The sequence below is a fragment of the Dermacentor albipictus genome, chromosome 1 (genome assembly GCF_038994185.2).
Source record: "Dermacentor albipictus isolate Rhodes 1998 colony chromosome 1, USDA_Dalb.pri_finalv2, whole genome shotgun sequence".
Taxonomy (NCBI): domain Eukaryota; kingdom Metazoa; phylum Arthropoda; class Arachnida; order Ixodida; family Ixodidae; genus Dermacentor; species Dermacentor albipictus.
The window spans coordinates 277,527,585-277,553,347 of NC_091821.1; the positions used below are offsets into that span (position 1 = coordinate 277,527,585).

Below are 25,763 nucleotides of genomic sequence, written 5' to 3' on the forward strand. Positions count from 1 at the left end.
AGGAAAGCACATTCCAGAGGAGCACCAGACAAGTGCAAACAAGTTTGCGGCCCCCAGGTCGTGCGCCGCCGGGATTAGAAGGGGGCCTCGGACAATGGAGCTCAATCGTCCCCCTTCGCCTTTGAAGAAGGCATTTGCACTTTGAATAAGGCAACAATAGAATCGTGGATCTACCGCAGACCGAGGGAGCGCCTACGTGGTATGCGGCACCAATTTTGGCTGATGACGCAATCACCACCTGGCAACGCGAGCAATGCCCCGGCACGAACATCGGATCCAGCGCGGGGTATAAAAGCCTGCCACAACCTCTCTCTGCTGGGCACGACGCCGCTACGACAATAGGGCGCTCACCGCTTCTGTTTTTAAAGGTTAGTTACTTGGACAATACCAGCGGCTTTAAGTACAATAATTGCTGTCTTATAGCGGTGTCGTGCCCAATTGAGCTCTATGACAGTGTCAAGCGCGCACTCTGCTTCTTTGTGCGACTTCACGCTTATTTCTGTCTCTCGTTGCGATTGATGCTGTCGGGGGATGTCGAACTTAATCCTAGGCCTGAAGTTTCTGTGTTAGACATTGTACGCAGGATAGAAGCAGGCCAATCTGCAATGTTGGTGGAAGAGGATAAAAGAGAAACAGGATGCCACAGCCGTTGAGGTGAAACGCCTGAAAGACAGAGTCGCCACTCTCGAGTCCACCCTTAGCCTACCTAAAACCTCTGGGACAGACACACCTGACAGCATACAGTCATTTTCACGCCAGTTAAAAACCATAACTTCTAGGTGCGAGGTCAAATTTACTTTTTTTTTGCATCAGCCATGAGTCCGATGAAGATTGGACGGCTTCGGAGCAAAAAATCATCAAACTCTGCGCTGAAAGGTTGGAGCTTACTTTATGAAGCGACCAGTTTGAACGAGTGCACAGAATCGGTCGATTTGCTCAAGACAAATGCAGGGCAATAATCGCTAAGCTCGCCACAGTTAAAGACAAACAGAACATTTTCGCTTCTGGAAGACCCGCCGTGGTTGCTCAGTGGCTATGGTGTTGGGCTGTTGAGCACAAGGTCGCGGGATCGATCCCGGCCACGGCGGCCGCATTTCGATGGGGGCGAAAACACCCGTGTACTTAGATTTAGGTGCACGTTAAAGAACCCCAGGTGGTCGAAATTCCCGGAGTCCTCCACTACGACGTGCCTCATAATGAGAAAGTGGTTTTGGCACGTAAAACCCCATAATTTGGCTTCTGGAAGGAAGCTAAAAGGCTCCCACTTATCTGTTCGCGAGGATCTAGCGCCAAGCACTCGCTTAGCAAAAAAAAAAACTGCTAGAATATGCAAGAGCTCAGGACAAACCATGCAAACTTTCACTTGACAAAATGCGCATTAATAAGAAGGAATACATGTACGATGTTGATAGAGACACCGTGGTATTATGTAGCATATAGATAACAAAATCTACGTGTGCACGGGTCCCTAAACTACCACTTTCTTCTGACTCCTCTCGCTTGCTCACAATATTGTACACTAACATACGTGGCGTACTAAATAAGCGCGATATATTCTGTTCCTTTATAGAAGATAGCAATCCCGATATTATAGCCCTAACAGAAACATGGCTGCACCACTATGTTTCAGATGATGAAATTTTTACAGAAAGTGACATATTCAGCATTTATCGGCATGACCGCATTGATAAGAGGGGCGGTGGTGTCTGGCTTGCAATAAATAAAAGGCTGTCTTCGTATGAAGTTGACACCTCGTCATCGCTTGACATTATAGGGACTGCCTGTCAAACTAGTTGTGGAAACGTATGTTACCGCCCCCTGAAATGTCCCTTCCATTTGTTGATAAACTACGCGAAACATTGTTACTGCCATGCAGAAATGTTCAACTACTTATGTTTATCTGCTTGGCGATTTCAATTTTCCCCAAATCAATTGGCGATGCTTGTCATCGTCCTGCAAGCATGCAACCGATTTCATTGAATTAACCTTGAATGTAAATCTTTCTCAGGTAATCAATCAACACGCCCATGACAATAACCTTTCAGATTTGGCACTAACTACTGCACCTGAAACCGTGTGCCCTGTGTTCATTTCTGACGGTTTTAGTGTCCATAAGTTGCTTCAGCTGACGCTCCAGATACCGATGTTATTTACTGGAGTTCAGTATAAAAAAACTCGGGATTACAAAAAAGCTAACTTCGTTGCCATCAACACTGAACTTCAGTTATTTCTCAGCGATTCATTCTTGCCGTCTTTTCCCCAACGTTCCGTCAACGAAAACTGGAAACTTTACAAAGACAAATTACTCGCTCTTGCAGACAAAAATATTCCGTACGTTTCGGCAGTCAACCACAAGTCTCAACCATGGTTCAGTAAAAAACTTCGAACACTGCGTAATAAAAAGAAAACGTCTGTACCGCAGTGCTATCAACCGTGCAAGCGAGTCCTCATGCAGCAAGTACAAAAGTTTCCTTAGTGAGTACACTTTTGCTTTACGCGCTTTTAAAGACAAGTACTTCGCTCAAGACTTACCTTCTCTCCTGAAGTCTAATCCGGGAAAATTTTGGCAAACGTTAACACCCAGTCACACTTCCGACATTTCCCTGCTGGACGATGTTATGGTTTTGGACCGCTGCCACCACTATTACGACTTTGAGGTGGTCCCGTAGCGCTCGTCACCCGTTTCGTGACAGAGCGTTGGTAGCGAAGACTCCGAGTCAGGCGTCGGTGAGAATAACGAAAGGGACTTTATACACTATATACAGGCCATTATACAAGACAAGATCGGATCGGCACGGGGGCCGAGAGCTCACAGCAAACGCGACTGTTCCCGCACGGCGACGTCCGGTGAGACTGCAACGCGTGACACATCTCACTCCAGTCGAGAGCGGCACTCAGCTCCCGGTGGGTCGGCGGATCCGGTTTTCCAGGCGGCTGCGTCGGGCTTTATAATGCCCCGAGAAACCATTGTCACTCAAACGGCCCAATACAAAGCCAGCACTCGACGGTCGTCCGAGAGGTCCAACCAGCGACCGCGCTGACCACCCGGTTCAAAGTTGGCGCGCGCGGTGACCTCCAGGCAAAAGGAGGTACGGCGCCGGGCTGTCTGGCACTTGGTTGCACGTTTGGACATGTCGCTCGCCGATGCCTCTCCTCAGGACACCGCTGCCTGACAGCTCAGCATCTTGACTTGTCAAGGGAGAATTAGGGCGCTGTGCCTTTCGGCGCAGCCCCGGGTTTGTCCAAAGGGCGTTCGCAGGTTAAATTCTGCATCTTGTAGATTCGGAATCCGGGCTTGTGGTAATGGCACAACAACGACAAACAACAACCTCTTTCATACGGAGAATGTTCATCGCTATTTAATGCATATTTTTCTTCTGTTTTTACAAGGGAAGACCATTCCGATATTCCAGTGGTTCCGGATTACGATTGCCCATTTATGGCACCCATAAATATCTCAACTGAAGGCATTGCTAGCCTCAATAACGTACTTAAAACAACATCTGCCTGTGGTATTGACAATATTAACACTAAGCTATTAAAAAACGCAGTATCTATTTCAACTGTCATTCTGTATCATATCTTCAAGCAGCCCTTGTCGACTAGTGTCTTGCCCGTTAACTGGAAGATTGCGAAGGTTGTCCACATGTTTAAAACTGGAGATAAACACAGGCCTGAAAACTATCGCCCAATATCGTTAACAAACTACTTGAACACATATTCGTCTCGAACTTTTACTGGCACCTCGAAAACAATGACTTTTTCTTTCAGAAAACGCATGGCTTCAAGAAAGGTCTATCTTGTGAAACACAGTTACTGGAGTTCACCACCGAGCTACACAGCAGTATGAACAACAGTCAACAAATAGACGCAATTTCCTGCACTTTTCAAAAGCATTCGATCGCGTTGCCAATTGCCAGCTCATTTCTAAAACATCTCATCTAGGTATCGACTCACTAACCCTTTCTTGGCTAAGAAACTTCTTATCGCTTCGCTGCCAATTTACCGTTGTTAACGATTATCCTTCTATCACTGAGGTCATGTCTGGTGTACCACAGGAGAGTGTCTTGGGGCCTCTGCTTTTCCTAATATTTACTAACGATCTACCTTCAAAAATTTCCTCTTGCATACGACTGTTCGCCGACGATTGCGTTGTTTACCGACCGAATTTTTCCATTAACGATCATACCGCCTTGCAGCATGACCTTCACATTATTACCGACTGGCGTAACACATGGAAAATGTCTTCCAAACCCTTCCAAATCTAATAATATATCGTTTTCACAAAAGCCCACTAGCTCCATATTCACATACACCTTAAATACCACAAATCTGTCACGTACCACTAGCTACAAATACCTTCGTGTAATCCTCACTAGTAACCTTTCTTGGTCTTCGCATATTACTACAATTTGCGCAACTGCATCTAAAACGTTTGACTTTCTGAGGCGCAACATGCAAAATTCATCTGCTGACGTTTTTATCTGCTTTACATCGTGCCATATCCCACTAGAATGGTCTTCCCGATGATATTGTCTCGATAACTGATCGTAAAATATTTCGTGAACGCCTGTGTGCGCTTTTTGCATAATCTCGGTTCTCTTATTTTGCTGCTATGCTTGATAATGCTGTGCTTGGTTTCGTTTTTTAGTTCAGCCACTGTACAGTTGTCTTAGATTTATTTTGAGTTGTTTCCATTGCACTTAGCAGTTCTTTGTTTCATTGCCCTCCTTATGCAGTGCCCGACGGGCCTGTAAGGTGTTTTCTATGTGAAAAAAATAGAAAAATATTATCATATGTACACATCTCAATGTTAAAGGGTCCAACACTACAATTTTTCTGATACCGGTGCTTACATTAATTTTTCTTGTGCGACGGGAAGATTACCCGTCAGTGTCCAATCCTGCAGTATTATCACGAAAAACGCCGTGGAGCGTTTTTTCTTCTTTTTTTTATCGGGATTTCTGGACCTAGTCGCAATCGTGATCATGCAGTTGTACACTGGAAATGTGCTGAAAACAGATAGGTGAGCGCGATAGCGATTGTACGTGGTCACTGGTGCATGGGAATCAGAAGACAAGTTTGGCCGTAACTTTAATACCGGTGTCACACGGCCACTTTCGATCGCGATCAAGCCCGATCCTGATCGAAGTTCTCGACCTCGATTGGCTTCTTCTCACAGCTTGCGCAAGGGAGCCAATCGCGACAGAGCAATTCGATCTCAATCGGCTTTGATCGCGATCGAAAGTGCACCGTGTGACACCGGTATAAGAAAGCGATATTTTGTTTACCAAGCCGATGTTTCATGTTTTCTAAAGTGTCGAATATTGAATGATTACTACAATAATAGCTTCGTGTTTTTGTGGTTTCCTGTCCATCTGCTTTTGCGATACACGAGTCAAGGCGTTGTTTTTATCCAAGCCAAGTTTTCGAAAGCGAAACGACGCTTGTACCCGTGATACGTAGTTAAGCGTGTTGCCGTAGCCACACGTGCGCTTGTGATTTCGAAAGCCTGACATTTTCTATCGCACAGGGAAAAACAGTGTGCGCCCACTCGTGCCTCGATGCACTCATGCATCGCCCCGGCTCGTTCCGCGTTTCACTGGTTGCCGCGATGGCAGTTGTTAGCGTCAACATTCCTTAGCTCGTAATATGCGTAGAATAAAGCGCAAACGCCTATAAAATGCAATGACTGCGATCTTAAACACGTACAGTCCACCTAATAGCAGCCGAGTAACGTACAGCAATATTAGTGCACCCATATTCTATAGTACCAAGTTGCCGCGAAATGTCGTTTTTCGCGTGTTTCTTTGCCAATATAAAATTATCATTTGCACTTAAATCGCGAACAGCATGCTAGATTGCATCACTGTCTTTTCATTTCATTTGATGACAGGTTTTTGGCAGTTGCCGCTCATTTAATAACGACGATGGAATGCTCAGTGAGAAAACGTTGAAATCTTCTCGACTTCGGCCGACCAAGAAGGCGCTACAATGTCGCACAGCTCCTACGCAGCGGTAGCTGCTGCGAGGGAAGGACTGGGGAAAGTGGGCTCATCCCGAAAGCCAGCTTCTGGCTGCCACCTCAGGCACGTGGCGCTACGCGTCTCAAGGCGCTGTATATACTCGCGCACAGCTTGGTGCATGGCGTTGGAGGCGCCATGCACCAAGCACTGCGCCAAGCGGTTAACTGCGCTTTTTGGAATACATACTGAATCATACTGCAGATGCATACTGCATACATACATACTGATGCATATATACTGGAGATGCAGCGGTGGCGTAGAGGTAGAACACCCACCTCGCGTGCAAGAGGTCCGTGGTTCGAATCCCGGTGCCGGCCATTTTCCACCGGATTTTTTAAAAAAATCCGCGTGTTGATAAAATTGCATAAACAGGCCTGGGGTGTGGCCTGATCCCGGTGACCAGAACCGGTAACGCACTCCCTCACCAGAGCAGAATTGGCCACCCTGGTGCAGTACTTGGCCAAAACCTCCTATATGAACAACACAATCAAACCCTGGCCCTCAGTCCCCAGCAGCTGTGAAACAACTGACCACGGCGGCGGTCAGACCTGCGACGCAGCAGAGGGTGCTAAGAATCACTGGCTCCGGACAGGCCGCCATTGGAATATGAACCTGGCAACGTTTAACGCTAGAACGTTATCTAGTGAGGCGAGCCTAGCAGTGCTATTGGAGGAATTAGAGCGCAGTAAACGGGATATAATAGGGCTCAGTGAAGTTAGGGGGCCAAGAGAAACACATACAGTGCTAAAAAGAGGGCACGTCCTCTGCTACCGGGGCTTAGCGGAGAGACGAGAAGTAGGAGTCGGATTCCTGATTATTGAGGATATAGCTGGTAAAATGCAGGAATTCTATAGCATTAACGAGAGGGTGGCAGGTCTTGCGAAACTTAATAAGAGGTACAAAATGAAGATTGTACAGGTCTACGCCCCTACATCCAGTCACGATGACCAGGAAGTCGAAAGCTTCTATGAAGACGTAGAATCGGCGATGGGTAGAGTGAAAACTAAATACACTATACTAATGGGCGACTTTAATGCCAAGGTAGGGAAGAAGCAGGCTGGAGACAAGGCAGTGGAGGAATATGGCATAGGCACTGGGAATATCAGGGGGGAGTTATTAGTAGAGTTTGCGGAACAGAATAACATGAGGATAATGAATACCTTCTTTCGCAAGCGGGATAGCCGAAAGTGGACGTGGAGGAGCCCGAACGGCGAGACTAGAAATGAAATAGACCTCATACTCTGCGCTAAAGCTGGCATCATACAAGATGTGGACGTGCTCGGCAAGGTGCGCTGCAGTGACCACAGGATGGTAAGAACTCGAATTAGCCTAGACCTGAGAAGGGAACGGAAGAAACTGGTACATAAGAAGCCGATCAATGAGTTAGCGGTAAGAGGGAAAATAGAGGAATTCCATATCAAGCTACAGAACAGGTATTCGGCTTTAACTCGGGAAGAGGACCTTAGTGTTGAAGCAATGAACGACAATCTTGTGGGCATCATTAAGGAGTGTGCAATGGAAGTCGGTGGTAACTCCGTTAGGCAGGATACCAGTAAACTATCGCAGGAGACGAAAGATTTTATCAAGAAACGCCAATGTATGAAAGCCTCTAACCCTACAGCTAGAATATAACTGGCAGAACTTTCGAAGGTAATCAACAAGCATAAGACAGCTGGCATAAGGAAGTATAATATCGATAGAATTGAACATGCTCTCAGAAACGGAGGAAGCCTAACAAAAGTGAAGAAGAAACTAGGAATTGGCAAGAATCAGATGTATGCGTTAAGAGACAAAGCCGGCAATATCATTACTAATATGGATGAGATAGTTCAAGTAGCTGAGGAGTTCTATAGAGATTTATACAGTACCAGTGGCACCCACGACGATAATGGAAGAGAAATTAGTCTAGAGGAATTCGAAATCCCACAGGTAACGCCGGAAGAAGTAAAGAAAGGCTTGGGAGGTATGCAAAGGGGGAAGGCAGCTGGGGAGGATCAGGTAACAGCAGATTTGTTGAAGGATGGTGGGCAGATTGTTCTAGAGAAACTGGCCACCTTGTATACGCAATGCCTCATAACGTCGAGCGTACCGGAATCTTGGAAAGGCGCTAACATAATCCTAATCCATAAGAAAGGGGACGCCAAAGACTTGAAAAATTATAGACCGATCAGCTTACTGTCCGTTGCCTACAAACTATTTACTAAGGTAATCGCAAATAGAATCAGGTACACCTTAGACTTCTGTCAAGCAAAGCACCAGGCAGGATGCCGTAAAGGCTACTCAACAATAGATCATATTCACACTATCAATCAGGTGATAGAGAAATGTGCCGAATATAACCAACCCTTCTAAATAGCTTTCATTGATTACGAGAAAGCATTTGATTCTGTCGAAATGTCAGCAGTCATGGAGGCATTACGGAATCAGGGTGTGGACGAGCCGTATGTAAAAATACTGAAAGATATCTATAGCGGCTCCACAGCCACCGTAGTCCTCCATAAAGAAAGCAACAAAATCCCAATAAAGAAAGGCGTCAGGCAGGGAGATACGATCTCTCCAATGTTATTCACAGCGTGTTTACAGGAGGTATTCAGAGACCTGGATTGGGAAGAAATGTGGATAAAAGTTAATGGAGAATACCTTAGTAACTTGCCATTCGCTGATGATATTGCCTTGCTTAGTAACTCAGGGGACCAACGGCAATGCATGCTCACTGACCTGGAGAGGCAAAGCAGAAGAGTGGGTCTAAAAATTATTCTGCAACAAACTAAATTAATGTTTAACAGTCTCGGAAGAGAACAGCAACTTACAATAGGAAGCGAGGCACTGGAAGTCGTAAGAAAATACATCTACTTAGGGCGGGTAGTGACTGCAGATCCGGATCATGAGACGGAAATAATCAGAAGAATACGAATGGGCTGGGGTGCGTTTGGCAGGCATTCTCCGATCATGAACAGCAGGTTGCCATTATCCCTCAAGAGAAAAGTGTATAATAGCTGTGTCTTACCAGTACTCACCTACGGGGCAGAAACCTGGAGGCTTACGAAAAGGGTTCTACTCAAATTGAGGACGACGCAACGAGCTATGGAAAGAAGAAGATAGGTGTAACGTTAAGGGATAAGAAAAGAGCAGATTGGGTGAGGGAACAAACGCGAGTTAAGGACATCTTAGTTGAAATCAAGAAAAAGAAATGGGCATGGGCAGGACATGTAATGAGGAGGGAAGATAACCGATGGTCATTAAGGGTTACGGACTGGATTCCAAGGGAAGGGAAGCGTAGCAGGGGACGGCAGAAAGTTAGGTGGGCGGATGAGATTAAGAAGTTTGCAGGGACGGCATGGCCACAATTAGTACATGACCGGGGTTGTTGGAGAAATATGGGAGAGGCCTTTGTCCTGCAGTGGGCGTAACCAGGCTGATGATGATGATGATGACTGAATCTGCCTATATATGTCCCGGCTATCGTTTCAAAAAAGAAAAAGATTGGTCACGCGAAGATCTGCATGTTGTTCGCAGGCGAGTAGAGTAGCCGCCGGTAATCTTTTGTTGGTGCCATTCATTTTATTAACTGCGATTAGGTAAGTTTTCCTAAATACTGTACTGAATGGTGTGATGTTAATGAAGAATTTGTCGAGAACTGAAAGGAACCTAAAGCTGGCAAGTTTTCAGCAAGGCGCTTCTTACCCATTAATTTCTTCCGGCTGATAAAGCAAGCCCGCGAAAAAAAAATATCACGTGTCTCACCATCCGCCCAACATCTAAAAGCAGTGCCCTCGAACAAGCTCCATAGCGGTTAGCAGAGACGCCAGCGCTCAACCTGTAGCTACGCCAAGTCGTCGCGTCCAGGGCACGGCAGAGCGCCGACTAACTCCTGTGGAGATTGTTCCAGGGCGCTGCTTTTTTAATGCAGGCGGACGTTTAGGCACGTGATATTTTTCATTTTTCGTGGGCTTGCTTTATCAGCTCGAAAAAATACACGGTCAAAAAGTAACTGGCTGAGAACATGCCAACTTTATGATTATGTAGGTTTTCTACAAATTCTCCATTGAGAGCAAGCCAATCAGAGGAGTAATAATAAATGATCCAATTACAGTTGATTAGTCATTTGATTAGCATCAACAAAATGTCACTGGTGGCTGCTCTACTCGACGTGAACAATATGCACTCGGTTATTTTCGCGTATAATCGCCCGTATTTTTTAAAAACGCGATGCATGATAGTTGGGACATCCTGTATAGGTGCGACGGCTTCGCATTTACGCGAACGCCGAAGCAACAAAGCGAAATAAAAATAAGTCACGCCCAGTGGTGTATATATATATATATATATATATATATATATATATATATATATATATATATATATATATATATATATATATATATATATATGTATATATATATATATGTATATATATGGATTAAAATAAATTAAGGTTGGGTTGGGTATATATATATATACCAACCTTAATGTACAACTTAATGTATATATGTACCAACCGTTATTTTAATCCACCTTGGTCCGCTTTAATCCTCCTTAATGCAATTTTGGAAGTGGGCCACGGCGTCCGTCCAGCGCCGTTGCTGCTCACCGTGGGATTTCGGAGTGCGAGCTGCAGAAGGTCCAGCGCCAGGAACGTGACGTCATCACTTGGTCACTTGGGTTTTCTTACCATTCGATGTTAACACCGGATTTTCCGCTTCATGTGGCACATAAGGCTTTCTTATTAATCAAGCAGCTTCTGAACGCTGCAGGCCTGAATTCAAGAGCGCTGGCAATAAAACAGGTCGTGTATAATGGCTATCACCATATATGAAACAAAAGCTAGCACGCCCGCGCTATTTAATGAACGTGCAAATATTGCAAAAGGACAACGGTGCCGCGCTTGTATCAGGTTTACGATGATATTCAAGATGAATTGGACTTTCAAAAAAACTGTGCATACACGACATGAGCATAGCGCCTCGTTAAGAACTAACAACTCGTGCAGCAGATTAGATATATCAATTGTTTCTAATTTATTGCTCAGCTTGACATTGCAGAGTTATTGCCAGTGGCTACAAAGCAATTGCTAGAAATGAAGACAGCAAATGAACACAAAAATTTTATTGAAAAGAAAACTACACGGAACTAAGTTGGCAAGAGTGCTAATTGTATAGTGACTGCCGCGTAAAAGCCGTAATTTCGCGCAATCCTGTGCACAACGTAAAGAAAGCACGGTACAAAACACCAGAGATCTGTTGTAATACGGGCGCTCTAAACTGATGGAAGAAACTTAGGCACTACAAAGTCTGTGATGCAAAGAAGCAGTTTCAGCGGAATCGTAATAATTTCTAAGGCGCCATCGAACCTTCATGATATTGCCACTGGACGTTATTCTGTTGCCTTGTTTCGAATGCTTTTTACGTTGTAGTGTCATATTTTCATATACATTCAAGATAAATGGTCTGCGTAGGTCCGGCTGTTTTCTTGAGTAAACTGTACAAAATGTGTTATGACACAACTAAAATACAATCAGCGTCTGCCGCGCAGTCACCGAACGTCATCGTATTAAGCACAACCGTGTATTCTCACGTATAGCAGAGTCCCATGGAGCCGCGTCTTGAGGCTCCACTTGAAAGAAGAGGCACAGGCAAGAGATCTAATTCGGCTTGCTTCTTTAAATGCTGCTAAGACCTGCACATGGCCTCGAAACGGGTGAGACATAAAGCTTGAGCCACTTGCCAGTCTTGGTCTCGGGATAAGGCTGACACACTTGCCTAGACCTTCAGGACGCACTGAGCACGTATCCTCCTGCTACAAGCTAGAATCAGGCTTATGACCACACATGTTTGAAGCCCCCCAATGAATGATGTTAAATTTGGTTTGGTGGAGAGGACCTCTCGAATGGAAGTTTCTGCGCACACCAGCGACCGCACACCCCTAAAGAAGTTGTTTGCAGTGCCGTGATCACATGATTCTGTCCACAGAACTACCACTGATGGTCTGACCTATTCCGTGGCCCGCAATTGGTCTTCGCCAACGGGCGGCGGTTTGGGCGTTGATGTGCGCCTCCTGTGCTCCGTCGAGGCACCCACCACGTGAGTGTGCTTGCTGAGGGCGTTGTGCAGTGGGCTACCGAAGTGTTCGAAACCCTGGAAGCCCAGAACGGGCCCACCGGCGTCTTCGTCGTATGAATAGGCCTGGTAACCACTGCTGGGTCCCTGTACGTAGTATGGTACATGGCTCGAGCTGGCCTGGTCATCGGCATACACTCCGCCACGGATGAGCTGAAAGTTGCCGCTGCCCAGTGAGTCGTAGCCGGCTGAGAATGCGCTCGTGGTGGAGCGTCCGTAGTCGAAGCCGCCGCCGTAGGCCTGCTTCGAGTGCTGCTGGCGGCTGGGGCTGGCGTAACTCGAAAAGCCTGCTGGGAAAGGAGTGGATGAGCCGCCGTCTAAGAAGGCCGAGTAGGCGAGCTCCTGTCCGCCGCCGAACGGGCCCGCAATGGGGATGAAGCCCGTGGCCGCGGCTGTCGTGCTCGACGGCGCCAGGGTTTTTGTAGCAGCACGGCGCCGCCGTATCCGTGGTGAACTGGCGGGCCCATGGTGGCTGCCAGGCTTCCAGGCGTCCTTGCTGGCTTCTTCGACTTCTTGTTGGTCCATGCCACGCCAGTGCGTGGTCGTCAGCGGTGGCTCGATCCCTCTCGAGGCTCGTGGAATCCAGAGAGTTCCTGCCGTACCTCTGCGCGGTAGAGCTGGTCTCCGAGGTCTACGGGCGTAGACAAGACGCAGCTGATGCTCCCGAGGTGCTCCATGGTCTTGTTCGGCCGACTCCCTTGAGGACCCATACGGTTCCGATCCGTAAGGAGCTGGTCCGTCAGGAACCTCGGTTGATTCTTGCTCGGGGGTGACTCGCCGACGAGTATAGCGCTGCTCAAATAGTTCCTGTGATCCGGCTCCCAGGACCAAATGCTTGGGCACAAGGACGGGAACGTATGAGGCCAGGTGAGGATAACGCGGCTCCCCTGCGATCGGAAAAGTGCAGGTGTCACTGAACATCCCAGAAAGTGCCCATATTTGCCTCCGAAATTGTCCGGTCTTATATTTCTTGAACAGAAAAGGATTCCTCACGATTTACTCGCTTCAACTGCGGTATTTCAGCCTGAGCTGACATGCGTTCATAACGTATATCAAAGGTTATTCGACGTTTCAGGAATATTAAGGGCGCAAACAAAAGGCCTGCGGAAAGGCTTGATTAAGGGTCTGAGTACCTTAGGAAAATTCACGTTTAGTACACAACCTATACCATATCAACAAAACAAACGTGGAGGCAAAAAATATTTATTTTTGAAGACCAGATGAATTCATTATGACTGCAGGCGCGAGAGGATGGAGACACAGAGAAAAAGCACACAGGACAAACGCTAGCCTAATCACGGATTTATTGTAAGACGCACGGCACACATACAAGAAGCCCGTCTGCGTGCGGGCTTCTTGTATTGGTGCCATCATTTCATACGAGGACACATCTTGCAATGAGACTGATTTCGCAGTCAAACAGGGATGTAACTACGTAGAAAGCCTTGACGATTTCACGTGCTTTTTGATTCCTAGTTGTGCCTGATTATGGCATGTGTTCTACAAAGAAAGGGCTTACAACCACATGACCATCAATTCCCAGATAGGTGCCGGACGCTGTTCTCAAGATCTGACCGTAGAGCGGGACAGAAGCCCAACGAGCGGAATCGGAAGGATGCTTTTCGCTCTTTTAGTGATGAGAGATCGCTTAATCGGAATATTGAAAAACTTGCAAAAAAAGGGGGTGGGGGTGGGGGACGAAAGAAAGGCACATTTTTGGCGACGGCGAGTCCTCTAAACAGAAACAGAAGATTCGATTGTTATAAATGCAACTAGTGACAATCCATTTTTTATGACCACAGCGTTTTTGTGCTCAGGCTTGTTTTTATTATAGTCAGCGCTGTTCATCTTCATTCGGATTTTCTCGCTCGCTCACTGTGATCGGTGCTGTGGTGGACTCTGCCCGCCGCAAAATATTCGCCGCGAAAAAGCAGCATCGAGCTGAAGCAGAGGGCTTCACCTATGCAGTAGTGGCATTCGATTGAACACCGCTGCACAGAGAATAAAATGGCATGCTTTGAAGCGTTTTAATTAATTTTGCTCAGTTTTCACGTATTGGCACATTCGCACCTTTAGAAAATCTATCGCTTTGAAACTGCAATGACGAGAACTGATCGCAAGATCGCTTTAAGATCCCGGCTCATTGGTCTGGCTTTGGTTGCCATGTATTCTTGCTGGCCTCTCCACCAAGCTGCTAAGTACCGTGGTCTCTATCGGATACATTAAAGAACATCCACAGTAAACTACGTTATCCAGCCCCTGGGAGCGTCTTCAGACCAGAGTCGTTGCGGCCAAGGAATTGTCCACGTCTGCCGACTCAAGCCATGCTTCAACCTCGAGCATTAAACCATTGCTCGCACTAGACTATCAGGCTTGACTTCGCTGGGCAGATAGACGACTGCTGAGGCGCAGTTGACGGACCCAATCCTACATTTGGGTCGCCAGGATGGATCCTTCTTCGGTCGGGAGTGATCGTACTGGAGGCGATGGCTACAACGCTGGTGTAAGCAAAGGAGGGCCACAGAACGTGCTTGCTTCTCTCCGCATTTGCATAGTTCTGAATAACACGTTTATGCAGACTACTGCAAAGCTGCGTTAAGTCTTGTAAGGCATACACCTCCGTTATACACTACTTCGCTGATGATAATGTCTGATTTATAAGCTGCACTGAAGGCACTGGGCAGTGGGCATGGTGCTGATGAAAGAGACGAAGACGAACGTTCCACGTTCGCTGCGGCTGACAGTCTCGCGAGAGCGGCCCTCAGTGGCCCTGTATTACCATTACTTCCTACAATAGCTTACCTAACGACTACTAGATTCAGGAGATATACAATTATTCAAGACTTTTTGAACCCAGCTGTAGCTAATTTTCCAAAATATCGACACCTCCTATTCCCTTGGCCCAAAAATTCCTTTCACACCAGACAAACTGAAGTCATCTTTACCCGATTACGTTGTCGAATACCAAAATTAAACTTCTATCGTCACAGGGCTGGTCTGGTGCCTTCCTCTGGGTGCCCAGTCTGTGAAGAAGATGACACAATAGATCATTTTTTCATATTCTGCCGCCGTTTTACTTCTTTAAGAAAAAATATTCTAGAATCAAGATTTACACAGCTTGGTTTAAGCTTTTCAATTATAAATATCCTTTCTCTAGGAGCCTCCTCTCTTGGAAAGTGCCACAGGGATATTTGCTCTACCGCGGAGGAATTTATAATTGCTACAAAGAGATTGTCTTGAATTCTTAAACATCTTATTTTTGTTCATTTCCTCCAGTTAGCTTTACCAATTTTAGTATTTCGTAAAGGTTGCCTAACTTCATCCAAATCTTGGCCAATCCCCCACAGTGGGTGTGCGCCATTGCATAAGGAATACCATACCATACCATACCATACCGCTGCGGCTTCCGTCACTTGGCCAGGTTTTGGGGGATATTAGGCTTTACTAATCTTATTTGTTGAGCTCTCACTGATTCTAACACCAGCTTCATCCTAGGCTGATGGCCATAAACTCCCCCGGCAGGGGTTTTTCCACATGGGCGGCCTCTATTCCAAAGGATGAATTACCTCTAGATTTGTTCATCCGCAGTGGTGTGAGCAACATCCCGGTGGCTCTGGTTCCTCCAAATGGAGGCTTTATACGTCTAACCACCCCCCAGGCGATCCAGAAATCCCTGCAAGCTGCTACCTCTCCATACCAGACCATCACGGAAGTGAGGCAGTTCGGCCGAGGAGGTATCGTGTGTCGGTCACCAGACCAGTCCTGTGTCGCGGATTTGATGAAGTGCTCATCATTCGCGTCATTACCGGCGAGTGCCTACATCCCTGCTCACCTCGCCTGCACTAAGGGAATAGTCAGAGGTGTCGATGCTGATCTTTCTCCCGCTGAAACACTAGAGAGATTGTCTGGGACTGGAGTAATTGCTGTTTACCGATGCAATCGAGTGGTAGACAATAAGCGGGTCTCAACAGAATCGGTGATCGCAACTGTTGCTGGAACTTCCGGCCCACCAGAGTTAAAGGTGTGGCCCCTTGTGTTCAGAGTTGAACCCATGGCGTCGCGTCCGATTCAATGCCGCAATTGCTGGCGATATGGCGATAGTATGGCAGGGTTAAAATCACGACAACGTTGTTGCGCATCTGGGGAAGAACATGCTCAAAGTGATTGTAGTGCCCAAGAGCGATGCTGTCTCTGCGATGGAAATCATCCAGCCAATTATTTAAATTGTTCTGTTAGGGCTCAAGAATTACAGGTGATTGAAATAATTGATCGACGACGCTGCTCTAGGATGAAGGCCATAAACATTGTGAAAGCAAGGGCATCGGGCTATGCGGGGATACTAGGCAGACAAAATCTTACCACGGACCTATCACTTACTGCAACTACAGAGGCCGCAGTGGAAAAGGCAGTTACAAAAGCTATGGAAAGGTTGGAAATGAGCCTTGGTGAATGTATCTCACAGGCCGTTTCTAGTCATTTATCTCATTTGATGCAAACTACCTGCCCAGCTCCTGTAACAACGCAAACAGTTGATCCTGAGCAACAAACTAACCGTAAAATATCAGATGCCAATCCTTGCAATAAGGATATTGAACTTTCAACTCCTTCTTCCACGGGCCCTACAACTTGTAATCTGATTAATACAGATTTGGAGATGACAGAGGTAGAACAAAATGTTCGTGCGTATAAAATAACCATGTCTTCTATTAATGAAGACTCCTTCCCCGGTCCTCACTCAAAAGCTAAGAAAAGTCAGTCCAGTGTTGTGCTAAAGGAAAACATTCTACAGAAGGCACTTTCGACTGCGGCACTTTCCAAAAAATAGGAATACTAAAAGTGCTTCAGTGGAACTGCCGCTCTTTATATTCTGCTTCAGTAGATTTAACTTGTCTAACTTCTCAACTTAATCCTGATTTAATTATGTTACAAGAAACGTGGGTAAATCCTGAGAAATCTTTTCAAATGAAATTCTACAAATCATTTCGATTAGACCGTCCTACAAGGGGTGGCGGATTAATTACATTTATCTCATCTAAAATTTGCCATAAAACTAAAATTTCATTTCAACTTTCTACTCCAGAGTGTGAAATCCTAGCGATAGAGCTGGTTCTCCCGGGATGTTGTCCCTTTACCGTAGTTCATGCATATTTTCCAACTGGCGTACAGGACACTAGCCCGCTGGATAGCGTTATTAACTGTTGTGGACGTGACATTGTAATCACAGGTGATTTCAACTCTCACCATATCTAATGGGGTTTAAGAACAAATTGGTGCGGCACCCGATTGTGGAACTGGTCGTTGGACAATCTACTAACGTGTGTAAACTCCGGATCTGTTACTTTTGTGAGAGGCCGATCTTACCCTTCACTAGATCTTACATTCTGTGGTCCAAGTCTCTCCGTAACTTCTTGGTCGACTATTGATTGTTCGACAAGCAGTGATCACCTTCCAATAGTATTTGACGTTGCACGTCCTGTAACATTTATGAGTGGCCAGGTTCGAACTTTCATAAATTACGACATTTTTAAAAAATGCTTACGAAATGTTCTTTCATCTCTGTCTGATGCGCCTATAGAACAAAAAACCACGATTATCTGTACCGCTTTGGAAAGTTCTAAAAAAAAGGTAAATTTGAGATTAGATCGAATAAAAGAAATTCTTATAGTGCTTGGTGGAATGAAGAATGCACTCGAGACTACAGAAAGAGAAAAGCTGCTTCGAAAAGATTATTGCACAACTAGAGTCCCAAAAGTTCGAGTGATTCTAAATTTTTTCGAGCTGTCTTTAAACATACAGTTTATAAAGCCAAAGATGAATTCGACTGTAAGCATTTTGATGTCTTGTCTAACACTAAAAATAAGCGTGCATTGTTCCGTTTTCTCCGCGGTAGAAAAGTTCCTCCACGTCAAATTAATATTGACTTTATAATCTTAAGTAGCGAAGAAATGAAACAATCACTAGAAGAAATTGCGAAGGGATTCGAAATTAGATTTTCTTCTGTCTTGCCAAGTCGTTCTCGCTTACGACGGGCATCAGATGATTTGACAGAAATCTCCATGTTAGAATTGGCTGAAATCGTGGAGCGACTTCCAGATTCAGCTCCCGGCGTGGATGGGGTAACATCTACTATGATCATAATTTTATTTAAGGAAGCTTCTGATTACCTTTTACCTATTGTAAATTGCTCAATTCGGTTCTCATGGATTCCGTCTGCGTGGAAAATTGCTAAAGTCATCCCTATTCTTAAAAATCATGCGAAAAGATATACAATAGATAACATTAGGCCAATTGCGCTAACTTCAAATTTGGTTAAATTAATTATAAGAATTCTATATGCCCGTATGACTAAATTTATACAGAACAAAAACTTGCTTAGCCCCTGCCAAATTGGATTCCGACCATCACGTTCAATTTGGCATGCTCACGTAAGCTTAGAAAGTAGAATAAAATTAGCACGGCGACAGAGCCAAATGAGTGCTCTTGTGACATTAGACATTTCCAAAGCCTACGACAGTGTAGAGCACCTAATTTTATTAGATATATTGCGAAATCTAGAGATTACAAATTATTTTTCAAACTGGATTGGTGAATTTTTAAATGGAAGAACATTTTACTGCAATCTAAGAGGCGTTTCATCGAGTACATATAACCTATCACGAGGTGTTCCTCAAGGAGCTGTCACTTCACCATTACTATTTAATATTCTGATGTGTTCCATTCCTCTTCATCAATATGTACAAGCATACGTATACGCGGATGACATTGCTTTCTTTGCATCAGACAGTGATATTCACTCTCTATATTATCGACTACAGAACTACCTCAACACCATAGAAACCTGGTTAAGCAAAATTTGCCTTTCACTTAACGTTAGAAAATGCTCGATATTGGTTTTCCCCCTTAGCTATCCCGTTAACATATCGATATCGTATCGCCTCGAGACTATACCTCCAGTGGAGTCGGTGAAATATTTAGGTGTAGTATATGACGGCTCCCTCAGCTGGCTCGGCCATATTGACCATATAGTTAAAAAAGGAGTGCGAGCAATTGGTATGCTACGTAAGCTGTGCAACAGTCGGTCCGGTATGCGGAGAGATCCATATTTAATGATATACAAAACGTATGTGCGGCCCATTTTAGAATTTGGATGTGTTTTAGTTTCTGGTGCTCTAGCTTATAAATTACGTCCCCTTGTTCTACTTGAGCGGGAAGCCCTACGACTGTGTTGCGGTTACCAATAACATACTACACCAAGAAGTCAGGTTGCCCTCATTATTATGTAGATTTCGTTTACTAACGGTGCAAACAGTCTTAAAATTGTATGAATCCCCTATTACAAGATTGCAATCCATATTCTTTTCCCAGCCTGCGCTATTCTTCGGAGTACACTGGCATTGTTTTCATACACCACAGGTGGTCTTCGTACAAACATGGATCAATCCCTTAATTGTACGTCTCTGGGAGGTACCGACTATTTGTGATGTGCGAGAGAACCTACAAATTATATATGATGACATCTACCCAAATAATGCAAACCTTCTCTCTTATAATATATTAAACGGCTTATTACAGGATAATTTATTGAGTTTATAAGTACGGTCAGTAAATGGATTTTACTAATTATGAACCCGATTTTACCACCTGGTCGGCTTTCACGACAACTTTGGCTGAGGTCTTCGGCCGTCCCGCTGTTCGCCGGCTTCGCGCTGAGCAGCGCTTGCGTATTCGAGCTCAACGCCAGAACGAGACCTTCACCAGTTATACTGAAGACGTGCTCTCGCTCTGCAAGCCCGTCAACTCATCTATGGACGAAGCTGACAAGATCAAGCACGTCATGAAAGACATCGATGACCATGCCTTCCAGATGCTCTTCGCGAAGAGTCCCCGGACTATTGCCGAGGTCATACAGCTTTGTCAGCAGTACGACGAGCTACGCAAGCAGCGTGCATCAACACGCGCTGCTCAGCAGGACACCGCGCATCTATCTCAGCTGGGCTTGGGCCGCGACGCTGCCGACATCTCTGCTTTAATGCCGAAGATAAAGCAGTTCATCCGTCAGGAAGTCGCGCGCCAACTCTCTCTGGCGAATAGCCCACCCGAGCCGTCGACCAGCTTGGCTCCTTCGCTTGGTCACGCCATTCAGACGCAAGTTGCCGCGGCGTTGCCACCTGCCCCTCCTCCGCAGCCTGCAGCTGGACCACTGACTTAGGCTGACGTTGTCGCCCCGCCTTACGCTCCTCCGGCTCCTGATGCCTACCGGGCCACCGGCACCTCCCACGTGCCGCCACCACCTTCGCATCCGATTGTCGTCCCCTACTCGGCCGCTGGAGCCCCTGTCGTCAACCCATGGGTACACCTGATAACCGGCCAATATGCTATTCCTGCCATTTTCCGGGCCACGTAGCACGCTTCTGCCGCCGTCACAGACCCCGTTTACCTGACAGTGGGGGCGCCTAAAGCTACAAGCCGGCTCGACTTACGCGTCAGGACCTATCTAACCTTCCTCCGGATCGTCTTACAATCGCCTCCCCTTCGATTCACGCCGGTCACCTTCCCCACGTCACCGATCCATTTCCCCGATGGTTCCCCGACCCAGCCCAGCCCAAAAGGAAAACAAACAGCCGCAGTTCTATAGGCAAGAACTGCGATTACGTCGAGCATTTCAAGACCTCAATCTGTCCCGGCGAACGAAGTTGAACTGTCCGTAGACGGCGTCACAGTACACGCACTTATCGACACCGGAGCCGCCATTTTTATTATTAGTGAGAAGCTTCGCCGCAATTTGAACAAAGTGACCATTCCCCTTACCTCTTTTTCTCTGCGTACGGCGACCTCGAATCGCTTCAACCTTCAGCGTCGTGCATAGTCCGGGTTGTCATTCAAAACGTTATGTAAGTTATCGAATTTGTCGTCCTATCGCGTTTCTTACACGACCTTATTCTTGGATGGAATTTCCTATCTAGCAATCAAGCTCTTACCGAATGTGCTCGTGCCGAACATACGTTATGAGTGTCGTGCTTTGACCCTGACGACCGTCATTCTCCTAAAGTTGTTGCCGCCTCTGACATCGATATCGCACCTTTCTCCGCCGCTCTGGTTCCTGTGTCATGTAACTTTGCTGCGAACTCATATGTTCTGTTTACGCCGTCGGCCACTTGTGCGCGCCGCCGGAACTTTCTGCTTCAGTTTGCAGTCGTCACTTGTTGCGACGGTTCTGCTGCCCTTTACGTGTGCAATCCATCCGCCTTCCCACCATTCCTACTCCGTGGCGAGTGGCTGGGTACCTCTGAAGCTTTCGATTGCGTTCTCCCGGCCACCATGTTTGGTGATACGGCATCACTTCCGATTTGTGCCGTCACTCCTCCCGCCGCGACCGATGCCCCTGTAGACGTCTTCGCTCGTGCCGTCAATGCAGAACTCACACCTGCGCAGCACACAGAAATCATCAAGTTCCTCCAACGTTTTCGTTCCTCATTTGACATTGACCAATCATCCTTGTGCCAAGCGTGCACAGTCGTTCACCGTATCGACACCGGTCAACAAACACCATTGCGCCAGCGTCCGTATTGTGTCTCGGCCACTGAACGCCCTATCATCGACCAGCACGTTGACGACATGCTGGAGCGTGGCATCATCCAGCCCTCTAACAGTTCCTGGGCACCTCCGGTTGTCCTCGTTAAAAAAAAAAAGATGGCTCAATTTGGTTCTGCGTTGAATATCGCCGCCTTAACCGAATAACTCGCAAAGATGTCTATCCTCTGCTCCATATCGACGATGCCTCGGACAGCCTGCAGGGAGCGGAATTCTTTTCCTGGCTGGATCTGCGCTCCGGGTACTGGCAAGTGCCAATGGCAGAGGCCGATCGCCAAAAGACAGCTTTTGTAACTCCTGATGGACTATATGAATTTACCGTCATGACGTTCGGCCTCTGCACGCGCCTGCCACATTCGAGTGAATGGTGGACACCATTCTTCGATGGCTGAAGGGGAAAACGTGCCTCTGTTATTTAGATGACATTGGGGTTTTTTCCAGCGACATTGCGTCGCACCTCAGCTGCCTCGAGCAAGTCCTTGCGTGCTTCTACACTGCAGGACTGCAACTAAATTTGAAGAAATGCCACTTCGGTGCCCGCACGCTTACTGTTCTCGGCCATGTAGTTTCAAAAGACGGTATCCTCCCGTACCCTGCGACACTTAACGCCGTATCCGAGTTCCCTACACCAACCACTATGAAAGAACTTCGCAGGTTCATCGATCTGTGCTCATATTTCCGGCGCTTCATCCGTAACTGCCTCTATCATCGCCCCCTTGACGCAGCTTCTCACCCGGAGTTCTGACCTATCAGTCTGGTCCCCGGCGTGCGACGACGCCTTCCAAGAACTGCGACGCGTTCTCACCTCTCCTCAAGTACTGCGACACTTCGATCCCTCTGCTCCAACTGAGTTCCATTCGGACGCTAGTGGTGCTGGGCTCGGCGCTGTTCTTGCAAAACGCAAGGATGGCTTCGAGGCATACGTCGTCGCGTATGCCAGCCGCACCCTTACGAAAGCCGAGGCAAACTACTCGGTTACTGAGAAGGAATGTCCGGCCATCATTTGGGCTATCGGAAAATTTCCTCCTTATGTGTACTTGCGTCCATTTGACATCGTGACCGACCATCATGCCCTATGCTGGTTATCTTCACTAAAGGATCCAACTGGTCGGCTCGCCCGTTGGGCACTGTGCCTACAAGAGTACGACATCTGCGTTGTTAATCGCTCAGACCGAAATCATTCAGACGCAGACGCTCTATCCCGGTCACTCCTGCCCTCTGTTCCTGTCCTCTAGTCTATTTTCACCTGCGGAGCCTTCACCCTCAACATTTCCGACATGCCATCAGAGCAGCGCAAGGACTCATGGATCTCTTCGCTTATTGCCTTCCTGTCTAGACAGTCGCCAGCGCCGTTCTCTCGGATGCTCTGTCGTCAAGCCGCGCATTTCATCATTCGGGATAACTTGCTGTACCACCGAAACTACGATTCGAGCGGCCGCAAGTGGTTGCTTGTTATACCCCGACACCTCCGCTCCGACATCTGCGCCGCGTTCCACGACGACCCACAATGCGGCCACGCTGGTGTATTAAAGACATACTCTCGCCTCCAGCTTCGGTACTACTGGCGCGGTATGTACCGTTTCGTTTGCCAGTATGTCCGGTCATGCCTCATATGCCAACGACGCAAGACGCCAACTCAACATGCCTCCGGCCCCTTGCAACCCTCACCATGCCCCGCGGGCGCGTTCGACCGCGGGCCATGGTGAGGAAGCGGCAACCGCTGGGTTATTGTTGCTATCGAACATCTCACGCTGTGCGCTGAAACTTCAGCCCTTGCATCTTCCGCAGCAAAAGACGTCGCCAGTTTTATCCTTCAACACCTGATTTTACGCCATGGAGCACCTCAAGAATCACTAAGCGACCGCGGTCGCGTATTCCTCTCCGACGTCATTACAGCATTGCTCAAGGAGTGTCGCATCATTCACCGCACTACCACGGCATATCATCCTCAAACTAATGGGATGACAGAACGTTTCAACCGCACCATTGGCGACATGTTGTCCAAGTATGTCTCATCTGACCAGTCGAATTGGGATCGCATTATGCCATTCCTCGCCTACGCTTACAATACCGCCACGCAAAGCACCACTGGGTTCTCCCCTTTCTTGCTCCTTTACGGACACGAACCTTCATGCGCCATAGACACGATTCTGCCTTACCGACCAGATGCTTTGGAGTGTACAACTGTTTCTAAAGTGGCTGCTTGCGCCGAAGAATTTCGCCAGCTCGCTCGTTCGTTCACATCCCAGGACCAGTGGCGCCAATGCATCACCACAATTCATCGACTATGGCTACCTGATTTGCTCCTGGCTCGCTGGCCTGGTTGTAGGTTTTCTCTACTCCTCCAGGCCTTTCCTCCAAGCTGCTCTCCAAGTACCACGGTCCTTATCGGGTACTGAAACAAACATCCGCGGTCAACTACCTCATCGAGCCAATGGAAGCGCCTTCCGATCAGCGTCGTCGCGGCCAGGAAATTGTCCACGTCTCCTAGCTCAAACAGTGCCATGGCCCCCCTGTGTTCTTTTGTCCCTAGGTCGCCAGGATGGCTACTCTTTCTGTGGGGAGTGATTGTACTGAAGGCACTGGGCAGTGGGCATGGTGCTGGTGAAAGAGACGAAGACGACGAGAAGTGTTGGCTTCCCCGTTTCGATATAGCGCCGACCTGTTTAAGCCTACCGCTACAACCTAGAACTGAAGCATAACTGCGAGTCGGCCTAGTTGGAACAGATTCATTATTTAAAAAAGTTTTGTGTGCAAGCAAGCTCCTCTTCTTTGTCCCTGTTTGTTCGCGCACAAAACGTTTTTAAATAATTAACCTAGAACTAGTGCTGCTAGGCGAACACCCCCATTGTAAAGCAATGAAACGGGTCACAATTTTTGCACTGCCTCTGTGGCGTTTATTCAGTAAAATTGGTGAGCGTTCCTTGTTTCGAATGCGTATTGTTCATGCAGTGCGGAGAGAGGTATAAGTCCGTTTTCTTACGAATACAGTCGATGCTATCAGCCAAGACAGCAGAAACGAAAGATCGTACAGCTCCCAGCGCAGCCATTTGGAGACTGGCAAGCGTCATCAACCAGATGTCGATAATCGACAAAATTCGATTCTGACAGATGGGTGCCTCACTGGCCCAACGCTAATTCCTGTGCAATGCGAGCAGCCGTAGCACCAAGCCGCGACTCGCACTAGGCGCTCAGGCTCGACTTCGCTTAGCAGCGGCTGCTGAGGCGCAGCTGGCGGTGAGCTGAGACCAGGGCACAAGTGGTTGCGGCCAACCAGTCTGGCAATGCATGCTCAAAACAAGATGTTTCGAACCCGCCGCAGCACTGCTCTCGCGCTCTGCATAAGCCAAGTTCGATTGTACAAAGACTATGCAAATGAACAAGGGAACGAGGAAGTTAGCGCCTGTGTTGTCTTGAATTAGTCCATGCTTTCTTTTCTGCGCTGAAAACTTTTTTAATGGAATGTGAACTTGCCCAAAGATACATCAACTCAAGGAATATTAATTCGTATAATGCTTCACTGATGGCGCAGTTACGAAAAACCCCTTTCAGAAGTATACAATGATCAATGCGTGCGGCCCACAAATGCGTTGCTGCGATATCTGAAGGCTACAGAATTGAGCGACCGTCTGTGATACAGAGCGGAGAACTATGACGGCGACACTGGCCTCCCCTTCCAGCAGGGCAGACTGGGCTTAGTGGTGGTTAACCTCCCTGCCTTTCATTTATGGCTCTCTCTTTTGCATGCGATTAGTCAGGATGGCGCAGACTTGCTTAAGCGAAGTGAACAGTAATTATATTGCAGAACACGACGTGACTCTCTCCACTGAAAGGACGTATTGGTATCTGAATGACGCGGCCTCGTCGCTTGCAAGCTGTCTGTGTCTGGATGGCTGAGAGAAGAATGTTGACGAGACTACGGAATATTTCTAAGCACATATAATGCTCCTCGTTGCACATTTTGGGGGGATCGGCCGAGAACCCCGTGGCCCCGTTGTTGTCTACTCACCAGGACAGCAGCACCAGCAAA

At 47.2% G+C, this 25,763-nt stretch overlaps 1 protein-coding gene across 3 annotated transcripts in view; it reads right to left on the reverse strand.

The window, feature by feature from the left end:
* Positions 1-11,117: 11,117 nt before the first annotated feature.
* LOC139054397 (uncharacterized) overlaps positions 11,118-25,763 on the reverse strand; it is a 105,339-nt gene continuing 90,693 nt past the window's right edge. For 2 of the 3 annotated variants that reach the window (XM_070531333.1, XM_070531332.1), the window contains exon 2: positions 11,118-13,029. In XM_070531333.1, the coding sequence (XP_070387434.1) occupies positions 12,017-13,029 (1,013 nt within the window). In that variant the 3' untranslated portion in view covers positions 11,118-12,016. The remainder of the gene's footprint in view (positions 13,030-25,763) is intronic. The other variant, XR_011511179.1, reaches the window with a different exon arrangement.